At 50.3% G+C, this 22,066-nt stretch overlaps 1 protein-coding gene across 2 annotated transcripts in view; it reads right to left on the bottom strand.

The window, feature by feature from the left end:
* The window catches only part of uhrf2 (ubiquitin like with PHD and ring finger domains 2), a 36,992-nt gene extending 14,926 nt beyond the window's left edge, over positions 1-22,066 (bottom strand). Inside the window, exons 1-3 of one of the 2 annotated variants that reach the window (XM_086151828.1) lie at positions 21,811-22,066; positions 10,947-11,453; positions 7,820-8,127 (exon numbers count right to left, since the gene is read on the bottom strand). In XM_086151828.1, the coding sequence (XP_086007954.1) occupies positions 7,820-8,127; positions 10,947-11,453; positions 21,811-21,963 (968 nt within the window). In that variant the 5' untranslated portion in view covers positions 21,964-22,066. Of the gene's footprint in view, positions 1-7,819; positions 8,128-10,946; positions 14,457-21,810 lie in introns of those variants that run through there. The other variant, XM_086151827.1, reaches the window with a different exon arrangement.

Genomic DNA, 22,066 nt, shown 5'->3' with positions numbered 1-22,066 from the left:
TAAAACACGCCTCATTGAGAAAAACTCGAATCTACCGATACAATCGGGAGGTTGTTGGTCTGATTCCCGTCTAGTCCCATCTGCAGACACCAAACACCCGGTTGCACCAGATAGCCTGGTTAGCGCCTTGCATGGCAGCTCTGCAGCCATCGCGTGTGTGTGTGTGTGAGCGTGTGTGTGTGAGATCAAATGGGAAGCACTTTCAGACCCCAGGGTTTGAGTATCTATAGATGGAAAGGGAAAATAAAGTTGTCTAGCTTGAATCCCTCTCCAGGAACTAGCCTGGTCCAGGGGAACTTTTTATAGATTATAATATATGGATCCTAAAAGTATGGGACATTTACCAGATGGAGGAGATTAAATATTCATTAAAACTTCAGAAGGTTAGACTCTGGCACCGGACATAAGCATCATATCCTTGGATTTTTTTTTCATTTTTATTTTACCGTTTTTTTCACCTCCCTTTTTTTATATGTACATGTTATATTGATGTAGAGAAAAACTATTTAGTAAAAAAAAAAAAAAAAAAAAAAAGTCCAGCCAAGGAGAAGAAGAACGAGACTGTGGAAGCTTTCCATGGAATAACAAACATGGACTACCAGATGGTTGAGGTGTTTTTATCTTCTCCCTGCACTGCTTTGCCGTTAGCTGTTAGCTGTTAGCCGTTAGCTGTTAGCTGATTCCGCGCTTGTTGTTGACAAAATATAGATGTTCCTTGGCGCTGGAAACCCCTCGGAGGAGGAGCAGGCCAGAAGACCCCGGACCTCTCCGTCCCTTCATTTCTATTTTCTCCCAAGAAAACGTCTGACCATCATTTTTGAAAATGGCACTCTGCGGTCGGCAGGAAGTATCTGGTAATGGCCGTGGCTTATGAGCTCCACCGATCGCCGTGGAAGTGTTAAAAGACCTGAGATGGTTCCGGGAGCCGAGGTCCCCGGTCCCTCTGCTGTCTGAATGCCAAGGAAATGGCTCTCGGAGCAGCGAAAAGTTCCTGCAGTGCCGAAGGAGGGGGGGGGGGGTTCAGTCAAGACGCCATTTCGTGTGACTCCTCTGCAGCGTTTTCAGCTCGGCGCGAGATGAAATTGTGAAATGGGTGAAAAATAACGGCGCTAAATCAACCTTGCATGAAAAAACAACCCGATCGTTGGGATCGGCGCGCGTGCGATACACCGTGTCGCCCCCCCCCCCCCCTCCGCCCCCTCGCGTGAAATATCCCGATAGGCGCGACAGAAAGGAAAGAAACAAAACAAAACAAAAAAAAAAAAAAAAAAGACTCAGATTACAGGTCTGTTAATACACGACGGCTGATTCTCCGTACAGGAAGCATCTGGCGACGTCGTGTGTTTTTCAAAAAACGTTCCTGCTCCGAACGCGTCTTCTTGTTTGGGGTAAATCCGGAGTGGGTGTTTTGGAGGTTAATTGCGCAGGTTTCCTGTCTGCCAGTCACCGTTAAGCTCCGAGGATCAAGCCCGCTCCGGAGTAAAACCGACAGCCGCCGCCGCCGCCGGCGAGGGAGCAGCGCCTCGCGGCTCCCTGACGACGTCGAGTTAAGGGAAAAAAAAAAAAAAAAAAACCAGCACGACGACTCGGGCAGCGAGAAGCGAGGAAGGGGTGGGGGGGGGGGGGTTGAAAAACTGCGTGCATGAGCGAGCCGTGTATGTTTGCGTTTCGCGCTACGACGGGGGGGAAGGCAAAGTACCGGATTCGTGTCTCGCGGCCTCAGATCGTCTGCGCAGATGCGGCGCCGACAAACAGCCCCGCTGCCGCACATCCGCAGAGGCCGGCGCGCATTAGCCGACATTTTAAGACGTAATCCATTCGCGCTGGACAAAACCGGAGCCCGGAGGATTCCTCACATCGCGAACCAGGAGCTGGACGCCTCCCCTCCTCCGTCCTCCACCTCCCGCGCCATCCAATATCACAGCTGTGATGTCGATGGAAACGGACGGGGAGGCAAATAATAGTCGCCAACTGGATTAGCGGCGCGTTGAGGACATGACGTTTGCAGAAAACGCCGCTCGGGAGCGCCTTCGCGTCCGGCCCCGGAACATTTCATTCCAGACAACAGCCGCCTGATACGGCGACGGCGGTGCGGCGAGGGGAGATCGCCGACCGCGCGTGATTGATCGGTCGAACGGCGAGTTCGCTCATTCAAGGTCGTGGCGCGTCGGCGCCTGATAATTCATCTCGCTTGACCCGGACAACCCCCCCTCCCCCCCCCCGTGTCTTGAAGGCCGTAACACCGCAGACAAATAAAATAATTACAAAAACAAAAAAAAAAAAAAAAAACCCGTCCGATCCTTCGGACCGCCAGGGACCGAAGGTCGGAGGAAAAAAAAAGCCTCGGCGAACGTCCACACACAGGGAATTCATTCCAGAGGCACATTTAAGCGGTTGTGCAGACAACAGGAATCATTGGCCGACGGGCTCCGACATTCTCTTGTGTTATGACTCCATTATTAATGTGTGTGTGTGTGTGTGTGTGTGTGTGTGGGGAGCAGATGAGCAGCCGAGTGCCTGCAGGCTGAAGGGGACGGTTCACCCTCTCACGTCCGCCGGGGTCGTTATTAACGTTCCCTCGCTCTCTGGGATCAGACGTGTCGAGATGAGCGTTCGGGGTCGCGAGGGGGCGGAGCCTATACCGGCACGCGGCATCATTTAGACACAAACAACCATTCACCCTCTCATTTGTGGTGAATCGGACGTGTGTGAAGGAGCGAATGACTGTTCATGGCAGGTATATGATGTGTGAATGGTCATAAGTCTCTTTATGACATGAGCGAGTGAATGGCTGTAGGTGGCGAGTAAATGATGTCGCGTCTCCGAATGAGAGGGTGAATGTATGTTTTTATACGTTTGATTGAAGGGGCTGCTTATGTTTGTGATTCTATGAGTGAGAGGGTGAGTGTGTGTTTTTATATGATGTGTGAATAAAAGGGTGGCTATATGTCTCTACGAATGAGAGGCTGAATGGTTACGAGTCTCAATTTGATGTGGGAATGAAAGGATGAATGTATGTTTTTATATATTTGAATGAGAGGTTGACTGTTCATATGTATCTCTTAAATAATGAGAGGGTGAATGTTGTATGTGTGAAAGAGTGACTGGTTATATGTCTGTGTTTAAGAATGAGAGGGTGAATGTACATTTTTATATGATGTGTGAATGAAAGGGTGACTGTTTATATATCTCTAGTTAAGAATGACAGGGTGAATGGTTATATGTCTCTTTATGATGTGGGAATGAAAGAGTGAATTTATGTTTTTACATGATTTATGTTTAAATGAAAGGGTGACTACTCATATGTATCTCTTTAATAATGAGAGGGTGAATGCTGTATGTTTTCAAATGATGTGTGACTGGTTATATGTCTGTGTTTAAGGATGAGAGGGTGAATGCATGTTTTTATATGATGTGTGAATGAAAGGGTGACTGTTTATGTCTCTATTTAAATAATGAAAGGGTGACTGTTTATATATCTCTAGTTAAGAATGACAGGGTGAATGGTTATATGTCTCTTGATGATGTGGGAATGAAAGGGTGAACTTATGATTTATGTTTTTTGAAAGGGTGACTGTTTATGTCTCTTTTTAAATAATGAGAGGGTGAATGTTGTAGTTTTTAAATGATGTGTGAAAGAGTGTCTGGTTATATGTCTGTGTTTAAGAATGAGAGGGTGAATGTACGTTTTTATATGATGTGTGAATGAAAGGGTGACTGTTTATGTCTCTATTTAAATAATGAAAGGGTGAATTTATGTTTTTATATGATTTATGTTTGAATGAAAGGGTGACTGTCTATGTCTCTTTAAATAATGAGAGGGTGAATGTTGTATGTTTTCAAATGACGTGTGACTGGTTATATGTCTGTGTTTAAGGATGAGAGGGTGAATGGATGTATGTCTCAATATGATGTGGGAATGAGAGGGTGAATGCATATTTTCATGATTTCTGACTGACTGGTTACATGTCTCTAAGAGTGAGAGGGTGAATGATGTTTTTATATGATGTGTGAATGAAAGGGTGACTGTTTATGTCTTTATTTTAAGAATGAGAGGGTGAATGTTGTATGTTTTCAAATGATGTGTGATTGGAGTGACTGTGTTTAAGGATGAGAGGGTGAATGGATGCGACGAATCCAGGATCGACCCTCGCCTCTCGTCCAACCAACGCCGAATCGACCAACGTTCTGACTCCCGCCGACCCGCCGGACGTTTGAGAGACCATGATGTTTTTCCGGGACGTTGTCAGAATCTCATCCGGATCGGCCTCGTTCCTTCCTCCTGCTCTTCCTCCCGAAGCCGTTTGCCTTTTTCAAAACAAAAAAAAAACAAACGCAAAGCTAGCGGCAGCCGGACCGTCCCTCCGCAGGGTTGTTTACACACCGCTTAATTCGACGCAGCCCCGGCAGCTAATTAACGCCGCGGCCGCGGTAGCCCAAAGCCTCACCTGCTGATCCGCGTTTTATTTATTTATGATTGTGTTTTCTTTTTGTTTGGGTGGCTGATCTGAGGAAGGAACCGGCACAGAAGATAATGTGGGTCGGCGCTCGGAGCCTGGAATGCAGCCAGGCCATTCCTTTTATTAATTAGACCTGGGCTTTCCCCCACTGTGACATGTCAAAATGTGTGTGTGTGTGTGTGTGTGTGTGTGTGTGTACAACATACACGACCGCGTTTGCAGTCGCAGCCGTCCTGACCCCCAAAAAACAAATAGTCCCGTACGAATAGAGCGGCGCAAAGTAAATAGCAGCCACCTACTGTTTTGGTTGGTAACAAGATACAACTCGGATCAAACAATGACTCCTCTGTGTGGAAAAGAGATACGAGAAAGAGAGGAGGGAGAGCGAGAGGCCCGACTCCAAACTCCACCGCTCTTTATTTCGCCGTCACGTGCCTAATTAGAAACAGCGAGAGATAAAAAAAAAAAAAGAAAAAAAAAAAAACAGGAATGCTCAGATCGCAGCACGCCGTGCCGCGGCTTTCCACGCAGGTGAGCCATCTTCGCCGGATGCTGGATGGAAGGGGGAGCGAAGGGAGGGGGGTCTTTGCTAATTAAGGGGGATGAAAAGCCGCTTAGGAAGTCTCTCCTCCAAGCCAACCCACCCCCCCCTTCCAAAACAAAAAAAAAAAAAAAAAAAGAAAAAAAAAAAAACACGGACTTCACTTTTAATGGCTGCATTTCCTCGCCAGCTGCAAGGCTCCGGAAGATGTCGGCCATTTTTACTCCCCCCCTCCTCCCTTGCAGACTTGTCCGCATATGTGTATTTTGAACTTTCATATTCGACGCATTAATAGGAAATAGGAAGTGTGTGTCTCCATTTTACGACTGAAAGTGAAAAAAAAAAAAAAAATTACCATGATAGTGTTTCATCCTTTTCCAATAAAAGTTGGGGCTTTTAATTAGTTCGACGTGGAAATTACGTGAACACGCGGCTCGCAGGAGCGCACGAGTCGACGCCGGCGAAAAATTACCCGACGCTCTCAGACGGCTTGGAAAATGCGACAGGGGGATTCATCGCGCGCTGCATTATTATTATTTCATACGCCAATAGATTTCCTTTTCCCAGGGTCAGCTCGCTAAACAGATGCGTAAATGTAGGATTGTGATTTATTCAGAAAATCGCTCGCGGGGGTTCAGGGCTGGGAGACATTCGAGGGGAGAGAAATGAATGAATTGTGATATTTAGAGGCTTTTCTTTTCAAAAGAGATGATGAAATGGTGGGAAGCGCGGCGGCTCGAGCGTTAAGAGCTTCACACCGAGAAGGTCCCTGGTTGGACGACTTCCCTCCCGCCGTCGAAAAATACGCGAGCGTTCACGAGAGCGCGTCTCCATCGGACGCCGATCCATATCTTGATTTTAAATGGCTTTATAACGGAACTAACGCGCGCATCGTGCGGAAAATGTGCACGCCATTCGGTGCGCGGGGGCGGCGGCCAATCGGACGGTTGGCTGTTCGAAGTATCCTCGGGCAAGACACTGAACACCCCCAGTTGCTCCCAGACGACCTGGTTAGCGCCTGCCGCGGCATCAGTGTGTGTGTGTGTGTGTGTGTGTGAATGCAGTGCTTTGAAACCGCGAGGTGTTGAAAGTGCTATATAAAGCGGAACGGGACAGGAAGCCGGGCTGCAGGAACATTATAAATAATAATTCTGCAGCAAAAAAAAAAAAAAAAAAAAATCAGCATCTCTGTGCGTCGTTACACATTTTACATGATTATGCACAAAACACTCCCGACTGCGGTCCGGACATGCGTGTGTGTGAGTCCAAGCGGTGAATTTTAAAAACCCCGACGCCGGGGCTGCAGCCAGATTAAAACCATGAAATCACATCCGGGTGTCTCGTTATGGAGCGACGTGCACGCTTCGTGCACATGCCGCTTCGCTTCCTAGGAGCGGCGGCGGCGGCGGCGGCGAGGAGATACGGCCGACACATCACTTTGATTTTGTGGCTCATTACTTTCCCCAGAAATACTGTCCGGGGTGGCTCCATGCAAAGAGGCGGCCATTTATTCCGTGGCGCTGGTTTCCTTCCTTAGGTGTGTGTGTGTGTGTGTGTGTTGGGGATAGGCGGAGCAATCATACCCACCCTACGCTTTTCTCGGGGAAACAAAATGATGGCAGAAGCCTGGAATGGCGCTCAGGACAAAGGAGGGGATGAGACGCGTCTAATAAAATGGAAAACGAGGTTCCTCGCCGCCGCCGGGCCCGACCCTGGCGGGCGGCGAGGAACGCCAGATGAGCCGCGGCCGCGACGGCGGCAGATTAAAACTCGTCCGGGACATTTGATGTCCTTCGTCACATCCTCGTCTTCATCTCGCCCTCGAACCAATCAAATTTACCAATAAAAGGGAGCCGCCGCCGCGGCACGAAAACAAACAGTGATAATTATGAAAATGACATTCAGCTAAATATTAGCGGATGCCCCCTTCAAGCACACACACACACACACACACACACACACACATCCCCACCGACAATTTTTAAACGTTAAAAAAAAAAAATAGAAGGGATTTGCACTTATAAATGTATTGCTCAACACCCTGTGGTAGATTCTCTGTGGAACAACACATTGTCACACACACACACACACACACACACACACACACATGTGATAGACACCGTGCGCAGGCCATGCCTCACCAGTGGCATGTTCACAGCAATTACAGACAAAGCTGAAGGAGGCGAGCGGAGAAGTAATGCTCCTGAGAACTCGTGTGTTACCATGGAAACATCGGCTTCTGAATGAATTTGCAGGGGTAAAAAAAAAAAAAGGGGGGTGTGCAAGAGATACAGTCCAAATTGTAGCATTAGCTACACACACACACACACACACACACCATCCCTATGTCCTGAACTGCCAGCAGAAAGATGAAATACCCAGCGCAGAACCGCTGCTACTGATGCTTGCAGCCACTTGTATTGCACACACACACACACACACACACACACACACAGCGAATCACAACGCACACCACGTATTTATGTCTGGTGGACACTCTCATCTCGACTGCCACATGCCAGCGGCACGGGGGGGGGAATGTATTTTTAAACACGGAGGAGCGAACAAAAACCCTATTTCCTGCCGCGCTCGTACGGCCCGAGCTTTCCAGCCGCCGAAATATCCCGACGCGTTTTCCGTTTATCCCCCGAGCCGATTTAATGAATTAAAAAAAAATGTATAAATTCAATTTCTGAAATGCTGGGAGAAAAAAAATCGGGAAATTAGCCGTAAATATGTAAATTAGAACTGTAAATATCCTCCTCATTCGTATGAAATGCGACTTTTCACAGCTGCGATTGTCCGAGCCGTTACTTACTCTTCGTACTTAATGTGGTAAACGACGTCCTCCTCCCTGTCCTTGGCCTCGGCGGCGGCCGCAGAGTCCGTCTGAGAGGTGGAGGCTCCGTTACTCTCGGAGTTTAACACAACGATATTCCTGTTAGTGTCCGCGGCCGGGCCCTGGCCCTGCTCGGCCTCCAGCTTCCCGTTAGTCCTCTTAGGGGGCCGGCCCACTTTGCCCTTGGTGGGTGTTATCTGTCCTTTGGGAGCGTGCGTCACGTTCTCGATGCAGGCCTCGAACCAGGCGCCGATGCTCACGTCCCTGCAGTCCACCAGCTCGTTGATCTGCGGGATGGAGAGCGGAAGGAGGGGGGGGGGGGAGGGAGGACGCGACAAGGTCAAAAGAAATAAACGGTTCTTCCGCAAACTAGATTTTTATTAGAATTAAAAGGAACGAAGACAGGAAGTCATCCGGAGCGCGCAGATGTTAGCACGACTAGTCTGATGGTTCATTCATTTGTTTGTTTTGTCGTCTAAACCGGTGATCCTGCCCGTCCGTGATTGGCCGAGAAGCGGGGTTGACCTTTGACCCGTCAGTCACAGAGCCACACAAAACCATTCACACAACATAGAAGTTTAAAAAATTCACCCTCTCACTCTCTCATCATAAAGGTTTGCAACCATTCACTCCTTCATCCACACATAGATAAGAGATAATCAGATAATCACACACACACACACACACACACACACACACACACACACACACACACTTGGAGACATACAACCATTCACCCTTTCATTCTCACATTGTGCAAGGATATACTCATTTACATATATATCATTCTAATTACATATATATGTATATATATAAACACACAATGTGTAAATAGATATATATATATAAACACACAATGTATATAATTTTCTAATTTCCAGACTGTAAGCCGACTATAAGACTTTTTCCACAAGCTTTAAGCACTGCGGCATAAACGACGACGTGGCTAATTGATGGATTTTCTTTGGCTAACGAGCTTCACGCCGCCAAAACATTTAGCCTCGTCACATTGGACCGATGAAATAGGGGTGAAATTCTGAGGACGTTCAATTCCGGGACCGTATAAGACTTTAACGGACTTTAACTTCACCGGTTTTAGCGCGCAGGAGGAGGGCTGAGGTAGCCGTCAGCTGGAGGACGACAAAGCGGGGACGGAAAACAGATGGACTTTTCCTTGTCTTATTTATTATTTATCTTTTTCATCGGCCGTGTTGCAGGCTGACGATTAAAAAAGTGTTTCTTTGTAATATTTTCCTGTTAAAATATCTCATGCCTATATATGTAAACATAGATTTTATTTAGTTATTTCAAGCCGGTGCGGCTTATATTCTCATGCACTCAATAGTCCAGAAATTACAGTACATTTATATATATATATATATATATATATATAAAAGTACATTATTTATGTGTATACCTACAAATATATTATAATTTATATTATATACAGGACTGTCTCAGAAAATTAGAATATTGTGATAAAGTTCTTTATCTTCTGTAATGCAATTGCAAAACAAAAATGTCATATATTCTGTATTCATTACAAATCCACTGAAATATTGCAAGCCTTTTATTATTTTAATATTGCTGATTATGGCTTACATCTTAAGAAAACTCAAAAACCCTATCTCAAAATATTAGAATATCATGAAAAGGTAATTACTGTTTTTTTTAATTGGAGATAATTGAAGATAAAGAACTTTATCACAATATTCTAATTTTCTGAGACAGTCCTGTATATTAAACAGAGACAAATCACTCATTAATGCAACAGTCATACAGAGAATTCCAATTCATTTGCTCATTTAAAAATCACATGGACGTACAAATATTGTACTGGTGTGGATAATTTAAAATGATAATTATATATCCTTTATTAGTTCTCTGCAATGAACCCATCATGGAGGAACCATGGATGAGCAGTAGGCTGCCGTCCACCAGCGCCAGGGGAGCAGTTACGGGTTCAGCGTTTTGCTCAACAACACTTCGACACACTAGCGTCGGTCGGTATGAACCTCCTGCATGTGATGAGGAACCCTGAGAACCTTGAGGAACCTCACGCAGACACGTGGAGAACATGTAGACTCCACACAGAAAGGAATCCAACCGGGGACCTTCTGAAGCACGAACCACTTCACCGCCTTATTATTTTCCCCTCGTGGAGCTTCGCCTCCAAAGACCCCTCGGCTTCTCCTGAGCTAAACATTGTCCTAAACGTCAATCCTGCCGCTCAGGTCGTCCAGGAGGAAACCACCGGTAGTTTCCTCCACACAGAAGGAGCCGCTGGAGCCCTCGGGGGCTCGAAGAACGTGCAGAATTACCCCCGACTCCCCCTCCCTCCCGAAAAAAAAATCTTCTTCAGCAAGCAAAAACCAAAGCCCCAGAGCGCCGAGGTGCTCCGGTATGAGCGGGAACCTTCTGACAGGGCTGTGTTTTATTTCAGTTTTACTTTGTGTGAAAGACCGAGACGTTAAATCGACATGATCAGACCGGTTGGAGGAGGAGGAGGAGGAGGAAGAGGAGGTCTGATGGGCCCCTCATCTGGCAGCTGGTGGATATTTGGCACCAAAAAAACAAAAAAAAAAACCAGATCGTTGGCACACAGTGTTCTTGTACACATTAGAACGTAATAAAGCTGCGCTGACACACACACACACACACACACACACACACACACACACACACTCGAACTGCCTCTCCTCTATTTATAATTAGCCAGCGGTGCTTGACTGGGTCGTAACCACGGCTTCCTCACGTGACTTTTGGCCGCTTCCACCCCCGCTGAGGTGGCCGCATCGGCCCCGCTCTCCTATTGGTCGCTTCCGCGCTCCTCTTCCTGTCCGCCCGATGTCGTTTCTCCGATGCGCGGATGCAACGCCGCCGCAAAAAGCCTCCGGCCGCGACCCGTCTTCTTGGGCGGACATATTAACGCCGCGTGTAGAACCGTAGCGACCGCATTCCTCGTTACCCTGAACCCGACACCGTGGGTGGACTTCTGGCCTCGGACTCCTGGAACGCCGTGAATCGATTCGCCGATTCGACGCCCCTGTAATTTCACGCGTCTTCAACGGTGCCAAGCGCTTCCCGAATATTTATGCGATCTTACCTTGTACGCCCCGATCCCAGGGTCCACCAGCGCGTTCTTGCTGGATGTCGGCGGCTGGCTGTCCACCGGCGGGCTGGAGGGCTTGAAGCCGTTTTTGGTGCCGGGTGAGTTGCTGGCGTCGACGGTGTCCATCTTGGCTTCGTTCACCGTGCCGGTGGTGGTGATGGTGGTGGTGGTGGTGGCGGCGGCGACGGCGGGGGCGGTGACGGTGGCGGGGGCGGGGGCGGGGGCGACGACGGTGGCGGTGGCGATGGCGGTGACGGTGGCAGCGGCGGCGCCGCTCTCATTGTCCGTGTTGGCGGATGTCTCCATGGCGATCGGTGATGCGGGAGTTGGGGAGTTGTGGCTCTCCAGCCGGGTGTCGCCGGGCGGGGTGGAACTGCAGGCGACGGCGGCGGGGTCCTTGGCGACGGGGCTGTCCGGGGGGTCCGTCTGGGAGCGGATCAGCAGCTGGACGATGTCGTTGAGACCGACGTTGTAGTCAAACAGGGTCTGGCCATCTTCCATCTGGGAAAAGAAGAACACGAATGTGTCAAGATGTTTGAGCAGCGCAGATGGTGATGGGGGTATTAATGTACAAGTCATCAAGGCCCTGTTTCCAAGACAACTCTCCGTTTTAGAGACGCAATTTCGACGTCGCTCCAGATGGTGATGATATGAAAACGTTCTCGCATTGTAGGATACATCGGAGTAGATGGAACGCACATGCCAGGCCACCAGGTGGCGCTGTGTTGAGATGAACTGAAACATGCACGTATGTCGAGATACTTCCTGTCCGGGCGCCATGACAAACATTGAATCGACGGCGAGTGTAAACATCAACAATGGCTAGCAGCTGGGTATTAGTACTACTTGAAGACCACGGGCTACGAGGACGGTCAATTCCTCAAGGATGTAGACTGGGAGTCAAGGCAGTGAAGGTGCGACGTGGAGTGCTTTTCCGGAGTGCTTTTCCGGAGCTTTGACACGTTCTGTTCACTAGAGTCAGGAGTACAGGCAGTACTTTGTAGTCTCGGGTACTCCAGAGTACTCTGGGGTCTGCCATTGGTGTTTGAGTCAATCAACACATGCTTAGACACTTCCTGTTCACTAGAGTGATGATTACAGGCAGTACTCTGGAGTACTCTGGGGTACTCACAGTACTCTGGGGTCCACCAATGGCGTTGTGTCAGTCGACACATGCTTAGACACGTCCTGTACATTAAAGTGATGAGTACAGGCAGTACTCTGGGGAACTCTGGGGTACTCCATAGTACTCTGGGGTCCGCCATTGGTGTTTGGGTCAATCCACACGTGCTTAGACACTTCCTGTTCACAAGAGTGATGAGTACAGGCAGTACTATGGAGTACTCTAGAAGACTCTGGAATACTCTGAAGTACTCTGGAGTCGGCCATTGTTATCAACCGCTGTTACTGAGAGTGAACTTGTAGCTCAGTGGTAGAGCACATGCTTCACATGTATGAGGTCAATCCCCGGTATCTCCACTGTAATAGAATATGGATTGGACAAAATGATCGAGCATCCTATCAATAGAGTTAGGAGTATGATCAGTACTCTAGACTCTTCTGGAGCCTGCCATTGTTGTTAAAGTCAACCTGAGCTGGCCAGGCGTACAGACAGTACTTTACCGTCCGCTATTGTTGTCATGGTCAACCTGCATATGTGTAGACACTTCCTGTTCACTAAAGCAGTATTCTACGTGTACCCTGCAGTCGGCCATTGTTGTTATGGTCGCCCCACCAGCGTATGGCAACTGACTGTAACCTTGTTCCTTTCCTTGTTTTTGAATGTGTCGCGTCCCCCCCCCCCCCCGCCCGTCTCCATGGAGACAGAGGCATTTTCAAATCTTTCCACTCCGGAGCACCATTTTTTTCCGCTTTGTTCCTTTTTCAGGCGCCCCAAACAACCTTGCGGAAGGTTGACGCGTAAGCGGAGCCTAAATTTGACGCGTGATTCTCCGGGTTCGGACTCTCGCTGGAGACGCTGGAGGAGCTTCTGTGTGTTCGACCACAGTGAGCAGGTTTTTTTGTTGGGCTTCAAATGGCGCAATTAGTGCATTTCCTGTTATTCTGAAGGAATGACGTGATGTTCCGAGCACACGTGGTTCCCCAAACAAGCTGTTTTTTTGGGGGGGGGGGGGGGCAGAGAATTCACTCCGGTAGTTTCAGGTCACTTCAATCTGCTTCTTAGGAAATTACAAATCCTTGCCATTTATTTTTTTTTGTTTGTTTTTCCAAACCGGAGCTGCCAAGTTACATTTTATCTTTTTCTTATCCAGCAGAGGATTGAAAAAACATTAATTTGTTCATTATCTACTTATTTTGGAGTCTATCCTAGGAGGGGTCCGTACAACCATTCATTCACTCACTCATTCATTCACACAGAGAAACATACAAACTTTTATTCACTTATTCACATGTCTGGACGAGATAGCGTCTCCTGAATTTCCTGCATGTTTTTTGGACAATGGTTGGAACCCTACGTAGACATGAGGACAACATGGAAGCTCCACGAGGAATCCAATGGGAATCCAACCAGGGACCTCCTCGCTGTGAGATGGAAGCGCAAAATATATATATATAATGTTATATATACACTTGTATTTCTTTGATCGGTTTCCAGTTAAGCGGTGGGAATCACTACTCTGGATGTGAAAACCTCGGTTATCCTCGTTAAATATTCAATAAAAATTCAATAAGCGCTGGCGACGGGGCGGGAATTCTTAAAGCAACAAATTAGTGAGTTCGCTCCTGCGCGCCTCCTTAAAAGAGACGCGTGACACCGAATGAAACCGCCGCGCCGCCGATTCTCCTCCGACGAGCACAATAGGCTGCTTGTCAAGGGCAAACAAAGAAGGTGTTAGTCGGAGGGAAAAGCGAGGGAGAGGAGGTGTGTTGATGTTGTTGTTGGGACCCCTAAAGGCGGCACATGGAGGAGAGCGAGATATTCATTTCATCTCCGAGCCTGGATTTATAGCGCGGTGGCGTTTAATGGCGCTAGGCGGGAGGCCCCGGCAACAAGAGCTCGCTCACGTCGGCTCACGATGCGGCGCATTCCACGGGAAATTCAAAGCGGGGCCGCCGGGTGGACGCCGCCGGCCTCTGGGGGACAAAAAAAAAAAAAAAAAAAAAAAGGCTAATGCTCTGAATGGCTGCCGATCGGTGGCGGGCTTGTTTTTTTTACACATCCGGCGCTGCGGAAAAAAAAAAAAAAAAAAAAAATGGACGCAGTGGCGGCAGCAGCTGTCCCTGCGTTTTTCTCTCTCCGGAAGGTTTAAAAAAAAAAAAAGAATGAATGCATGACTTAAAGCGATAGAAGAAACGACTGGGTTGCTATGACGACGAAAGGAGAGCAGCCCCGCCGCCGCCCCCAATGAACCTGAATCATGTATGTAATCTCTGTCCCGTCCTGTCGAAAAAACACCATCGCGCCGCCGCCGTCGCCGCAATCCACTGAAAACATGTTCGAAGGAGAGACCGGGGAGGAAAAAAAAAAAAAAAAAAAAAAAAAAAAGATGGCGCCGGCCCGTTAGAAACCCATATTTACCCCTCCGTCGCGACCGATCCGCTGTTGAGCGCACAGAAATACTAGCGCCTTAGGAACGGAGCTGTTGGCGCCGATGCCAACTCATTACAGACATCAGCTATTCATTTCAGCCCTCGGCCCCGCCAGCACATTGTTGTGCCGGAGAGACGAGCGCGGCGCTCCCCTTCGCTCCCTTCGTTATTCGACAGCGAGGCGCGGAGCATGTCGGGAGGCGAGGCGGCGGCGGCGGCGGCGGCGGCAGAACGGCAGCGATTCCTCCATCCCTTCCCCCTGTTTTTTTAACGGTCTCATGAAATTTAGATCAAGCGGAGCGGCGGCGCAGACGCAGACGCTCACCTGTCTCCTCGCCGCATCGCCTGAGATTTAATCCCGCAATTATTTATCCCTTTCATTTTGCTCTTTGACACGGCGGTGGGATTGAATGACAATCCGAGCGTATCTTAAATAGACAATAGCGCCCGGCGGCGGTTGCGGTGGCGGCGGCGGCGGCGGCCTCTTGCCGCAACCTGCCTCGGTGTTTGGTGCCGGCTTGATGGACAAAGAGCACAAAGAAACGACGGCGGGATAATTGATCCGCGGAGATCCGGTGTCGTTTGACCGTGAGATCTTAACGGGGATTACCGATAAACAACACGGCGGTCACTTTCGGCCTCTTCTCAGGAAAAGAACCCTAGAAACGGCGTGCGGAAAAGCGAGCTATTGTGTAAACAGATCCAAATCCGACATTTCCAGCAGATGAGGAGGCGTTTATGAGAACGGCGGGACAATATCAGGGAATAGGTATCAATTTCTAATTACGGCGGAGGACGGATAAGTGACGCTGCGACGCCAATTAAATAAAAATGGGGTTTAACGGCTCCTGTTTGTGCAGCAGGAAGGATAACAATTCCCCGCCGGGGTGATTCGCCGAAGCGGCTTCTCGTAAAACAAACAAGTGGCGTTTCGGACGAACGCCATTGTGACTAAGACGGTTGTGTGAAGAAAAAAAAAAAAAAAAAGAGCAGGATGTCCGAGCCTTCGCCGAGCTCCCTCCGCCGTCCCGGTCAAATTAAAAAAAAAAAAAAAAAAAAAAACACGCCGCTTCCTGCCGGTGACTCAGTGCGACGTCACCCGGCGTTCCAGCGGGAGACGTCGGTTTCCCGGCACTCGGCGGAACAAACCGGAGACGAGCGGATCCTGACATGGCGGCTCGGCGGATCAGATTTGGGGAAAAAAAAAAAAAAGAAAGCGTCCCATCCGGGGGAGGCCGCGATTCATTTCCATCTTCTGCTCACGTGAGAAAATGGAAGCGTTAGAGGAAATTCAAAGTTTCGGTCGCGATCTTGTGTGTGTGTGTGTGTGTGTGTGTGTGTGCGCTCAGGCGAGTATCAAATACTGGAGTGGAATAAAATTAACACCTCTCCACGGGGCTCGTTCCTCTGTTCTGTGTCGACAGGCGTTCTTTCAAAGGGGCGAGTTCTTATTGTAACCGCCATCAAAAGAACAATGTCGGACGCAAAAACCTCAAACAAAGACGAGAGGAGGACCTGTGGCTGCTGGGGAAAAAAAAAAAAAAAAAAAAAAAAAAATCCCGCCGCGGAGCGCATCTGGTGCCGAGTCCGACCCCGTCGGGATTTAACTCGCGCCGCCATGGCTGTATCTGATCGCCGGCGTCACGGTTGGAGAAAAATAAAAATCGTCATTGAGCGAGGGGGGCAAAGATTTCGGACGTTCGGTCGCGGCGCCGTCACCCGATCCAAGCTCCGGGAGTTCTGCGAGCGGGAACGTCCGGCCCGAACGTGCGCCTGCAGGAGGGGGATAATTAAATGCGATATCGATGGATTATATAAATATACGCCCGGATCTATAGACAAAGGAATCACAAGGGTGTTTAATACCGGCGTCTGGTTCTACGGGGAGGGGAGGAAGGGGGGGTGGGCGTGGGTTCAGCGGTGTGAAACCGAAGCCGGCCCACTCTGCTGCCGCTGAGGGGGGCGGGGGGGGCGTTATCTACTGGCCGATCCGACCATCCAAACCCCCCGACTCCGTCATTTTGCCTCCGGCCCGGCGAGGCAGCGCAGCAAAAATGGGTCATCCTTCCAAAAACAATGACTCGGGGCGTGTCCGCGATCTCTGTGAGGCTCGTATGGAAAAAAAAAAAAAAAAAACGTCTCGGTATATCGGGAGGCGGTGTGGGGCGTTCCCATAGCGACGGATGCCGGCGTGTCAATAAACGGCACAATTAAGGAGTTTGTCGTGGATTGTGTTGTCGGACAAAGACCAACATTCGTTAAAAGCGCCGCGTTCACTGAATAACGTAAATAACCAAAGTGCAGGGGCGGGTTCGTGAAGTAAAATCTTTACTTTGAACGTAAAGGACGACGGGCCGTAGGGAAAATCTGATATGTTGCAGTAACCATGCATGGCCACTAGTTCGCGCTAAAACGCAAAACACTTCCTGTGCGGGAACCATGACAACATTAAACGTCAAGAGCGGTGGTAGGTTTGCGCGGACCAACGTTTCCGATCGACGATGGGCCGTAAGGAAAACCCGATACGTTGCAGTAACCATGCATGGCCACTAGTTGGCGCTAAAACACGAAACACTTCCTGTGCGGGCGCCATGACAAGATTAAATGTCAAGAGCGGAGAGCGGCGGTAGGTTTGCGCGGGCCAACGTTTCCGGTCGTCGATGGACCGTCCGGAACGCCCGATATGTTGCAGTAAACATGCCAGGCCACTAGTTGGCGAGTAGAAGTACTCCGGAGTACTCCCGAGTACTCCGGAGTCTCTCGGTCTCCATGGAGACATGAAACCATTCACTCTCATTCACACTGGACAATCCGGGTTTTCCAATTGACCCCCTGCTTGGTTTTGGACGGTGGGAGGAAATGTAGACCGGGATTCATGGCAGTCCAAGTACTATGGAGTAGCCTGAAGTACTCCAGAGTACTCCAGAGTACTCGAGAGTCGGCCATTGCTGTCACGGTCTGCCCGCCCGCGCATGGCAACAGACGACGTTCGCCTGTTTTCGTCGTGTTGTGTTTTTTCCGTCTCCGTGGAGACCGAAGAGTTTTCAAATCCTTCTCCCCTGAAGCCCATTTCCGTTTTCTTCCGCTTTCAGGCGCCACTGACGCCGTTCGGCGGCCAGCTAGGTTTGATGTTTTCACCCGAAAAACAGGACGTGACGACGCTTCCGGCCACAAAACGTCGTAAACGAAACTCGGAGCTCGGAGGTTTCACCGAGAAGTCCGAGAGGCTTTTGTCGTTTTCAACCGGTTAGCCGAAGCTACTTACGACAATAGGCTCTTCGTTCAAAGATCATTTTTTCTGATATTCGGAAGGGTCGTTTTGTGTTTCCATCTAATTGCCGGTTTTAAAATAGGTCATCTAGCGAGCTCGATCTAATCCGTCCTATTTATCTTTCACGACTAAACGGTGCGAACGGCTCGGCGCTCGGAAAGCCTGGCTAACGCGTCGTAGCTTCGGTCGACCCCAAAAATCTTTTTTTTTTTTTAACCAATTTGACCGATCCGATCGCGGAAAATAATGTAAATCAGAACAAGAATAAAAATCCGATGCTGTCGCGGTAGTCGTCCGACTGGTCGTTATTCAACCGACGCGCCATCCAATCTCGTCACCTTCCCGTCACAACCAGTCAATCATAACAGCTTGATTCTTCATTTTCAGACCTCGCCGACCGAGCGGAAGGTCACGTGCGGGCCGTTCGGCCTCGTTTCTACTTTTTCCCGATTCATTCGGGCTCCGGTCCTCGCCGAACCTTTCACTGTAGATGTACGTCGGAGGGGGAGGGGCGGAAAACGCCGCAGCGTTTAGCGACAGCACATGTTCACCCGTAAGCCTTTGCACTCCTTTGTTTCACATGCGCTCACATGACGCAACGCGACCGATCGTTTCTCCGAGCGAGAGAGTCCACGGTCGCTGATACCGCGCAAAAAAAAAAAATGTCTGCGTTTTTCGAGGAAACAAAGGGACGCCGTGTCCGGAGAGTGAAGCCGTTGGACCCGACACCCGGCAGGAAGTGCGTCTGAGCGGCGAGCGGGGCTAACGCTAGGAGGAGGAGGAAGGGGGCTAAACTAGGAAAACACGCGAGCGTCGTAGGCCCGGGTGTAGCGGCGCTCTTTGTCTCGGCTCTTTGTCCTACCGGGGCGATCGGTTAAAGAAGGGTGTGCCTGTAACCGCATGGCTGCAGCCACCTCTGCTTCCCCTCTGAAATTCTTCCGTCTACGGCGCGGAGATGAACGCCTGTCGCTCGCGGAGACGCCAAAAAAAAAAAAAATAAAATAAGCGCCTGTACAATGAAAATGCGGCGATATCTAGGTCACGGCGACTGTCTGTGTGTAAATAGCTTTGATTAAGCCCCGCAGTGCAACAGCTAGCGGCGGAGGGAAGCCCGACACCGAACGTGTTGCTGCCTCGGTGGAAAAACATAAAGGGGGAGAGAAACACGAGCGAGGCGTCTAATAAACAGGCCTTTTTTTTTTTTTTTTTTTAAATTAAGCAAAAAAAAAAACAAGGAGGCAAACGGGTGTTGCGCAGAAAGGCCGCGTGAACGGTAGAAGTGTGTGTGTGGTGGGTGGAAACGGAACACACACACACACACACACAAAAGGAACCCACGATTGGTACAAACAAAAAAAAAAACAACAACAACAAAAAAAAAAAAAAGTTGCGCGCGCGGCGGCGGCGGCGGCGGCGGCGGCGGCTCGAGACCCTCCCGACTCCAAGGGCGAGCGAGGCTTTGAACTGGTGAGGCAGCGCACGCGCGCGCGCACGCACTCGCGCGGTGAGCTGGAGGAAAAAACAAGACGCCATTTTGGAGAGGAATTACACAGCTTGCTACGAGCGTAAGTCCTAACACAACGCAGGCACCATTGCACGCATGTAAGGGCACTAGCTAGTATACACTGGATGTCACTGGCTCATTCCATGCATTACTTAACACGTGGAAATCCCCCGAATCAACCCCCCCACCCCGTCCACCCGTCCACCCCGCCCCCCACACTTATTTTCCAGCGAGGTGAAGGAAGCACAGGATTTGCTGCACGGGCCGCTGCCTCGCCGCCCCGGCGCTGGCTGTCCGTGAAAAACTCCAGCTAGCATAACAGCTATTTAATTATGAATAAAGCCAATGGAATTCGACCGCTTGAAATCTACGACTCTTTGTGGGATTCTCGCGCCGCCTGAAAAAAAAAAAAAAAAAACTCGCGTGCGTCGGTGTTGGGTTAACTCCCCGCGATCCTGATGCGTGGGTGCAAAAAAAGGTGTAAAACACACACACACACACACACACACACACATGCGAGCAGACGGCGTCTTTCCCTCGCGATTGTTTATTGTTATCGTCACAGGCTATCCTCTGTCCGCCCGCTTCGCCATCTTTAATGTTCTTTTGTGTTTCAGAGGGACACACACACACACACACACACACACACGCGCATGCACACACACGTGCCAGCGGGCCGTAGCGATGCATTCAAGTGCTGCGGTTCACGGCACCGCTGAAATGCAACAAAACCCCGGCGTTGAAATCTACCCCCCGAACCGCCCTTCCAAGGACGGGTTTTCTTCCCGCGGATCAGCGAGCGAGCGAGCGAGCGGCGAGCGGCGAGCCGCCGTCCGCGTGATCCGGCCCGGCAGACTTTACTCCCCGTTTTACGACCCGAGAGGAAGTAGGTGAGACGATTTTTGAAAAACGACACCGTTCATAAAGGAACCTCTCGGCCCGTGACTCATATGGAATAAATAAAAGGAAAGTGTGACGAAGAAGTGTAAACGGCGGAGGATCCGCATGTTGCGTAGCGTAGCATAGCGTAGCGTAGCTTAGGTTCATCGACCTCCGCCGGGCGGTCCCAGCTAGTATCGCCTCACAGGAAGCGAAAGCGGGGGTTTCTCGTGGTCACCCGTTCCGCAATAACACACCCGTTATTCCAAACGGATCGATCTTTTTAGCGGTAAAATACCCCGAGTGGTATACGCGTGTCGCTAACATCTCCCAAACTGACGACGTCGTTTGGTTTTCGAAACCAAAAACACCAGACGGGCGTTCGGAGACGCCGGGCCTTTCCGACGGCGACAATCCACGCCTGTCTCCCGTCCAATCAACGTTTATTCCAAAAAACGACGCCTCCCTTTCCTTCCTCGCTCCAGCCGCTTCCAGTACGATCCCGCGGTCGGACGCCGGGGAATCGGACAAAACGAACGGACGATATCTAAACATTAGCCGGTAAACACCCCTGGTTCTCCTCTAGCTTTCCCTTGACCCGGAGCTCCAGCGTCTGCACGGAGGAAGCTCATCACAGCGCTGCGGGTCACCGTCACAAAGTGCGATTGAAAATATACCAAAGTGTTACGTCTGTTTGGAGGAATTGCAGATTAATCGCTTATATCAGTGTAATAATAAGTGTATTAATAGCGCTCCGCGCGCGCGCGTGTGTGTGTGTGTGTGTGTGTGTGTTATATACCGATTTTAAACCCCCATTTTCCCGTTCGACGCGTTCGCGGAATCGCCGCCGATCAAGCAGACAAAGTTCCCGTTTTTGGAGCGTCTTTATCTGGGTCAAAGGTCACCTGACACGGTGAGGAGGACCTGGATCCACAGCGGGACGTGGACGCCGGGCGCGCACGCCGAAACGCACGTTACACAACCGTCCCCGCGCAGACACATGACCTCATGTCTGGAGGATCCCATGAAACCACATGGACTTCATTTAGAAGATCCGGTGGATTTCAATTAACCTGGCAGGTGAGACACCTCCACCTCCACCTCCACGCAACCCACCCGCCTCCAAAGGGGGGGGGGGTGCAAACCGGATGTCACGCGGGTCCCGTTACAGTGCATGGATGCATGCACGCGTGCAGCCGCGCATCGTGCACGGCTTCCAGCCTGCATGTGGAGGACAGGGGGCGACGTTCTCCCTCCATTCTCTCTCTCTCTCTCTCTCTCTCTCTCTCTCTCTCTCTCTCGACAATGTAAACAAACATGTCTACGGCGGCGCGGCGTTTGTTGCACGCACGTCTCCAATGCACCAACCCAAAGCACTCGACGAACACGACAAACACGTCTTTTCCCGCGGGGGAGTGGGTGGGTGGAAGAAGAAGAGGGGGGTGGGTTGGGGGGGGGGGGGGGGGACACCACGTACCCCGGGGGCCCTTGCGCAGGAACTATTGGCGAATTCCTATCAAAACAGGAAGCACACACACACACGCACATGCACACGCACACGCACCACCCTCCGGGCTTGCGCCGCGGGAGGAGGAAGGAGGGAGGGAGGGAGGAAGGAAGGAAGGAAGGAAGGAAGAAGAGCCGCCGTTTACCTGCTTCCCCCGGTAGAAGAGGCGCTGCTGCTGCGGGCTCACATGGAAGATGTCCTGGATCTTCAACCGCAGAGACTCGATCTTGGTCAGCCTGGAGAGATCCTCCACGGTCCGCGTCTCCTTCCCGTCTATGGTGCGGATCTGGATCCACATCGTTGCGCCCGCCCTGTTGCGCCGCGGAGAAAGAAACAGGCCAAGCGGCGGCTGCGGCGGCGGGGCTGCCGTTGTTTGCTGGCGGTTAATAGGGGGGAGAAGG

Source organism: Fistularia commersonii, chromosome 9, assembly GCF_037954325.1.
Source record: "Fistularia commersonii isolate RoL2024-O1a breed Wild chromosome 9, RoL_Fcom_v1.0, whole genome shotgun sequence".
NCBI classification, from domain to species: domain Eukaryota; kingdom Metazoa; phylum Chordata; class Actinopteri; order Syngnathiformes; family Fistulariidae; genus Fistularia; species Fistularia commersonii.
Note: the sequence above shows the minus strand (reverse complement) of the source record. Positions and strands in the feature narration are given on the sequence as shown.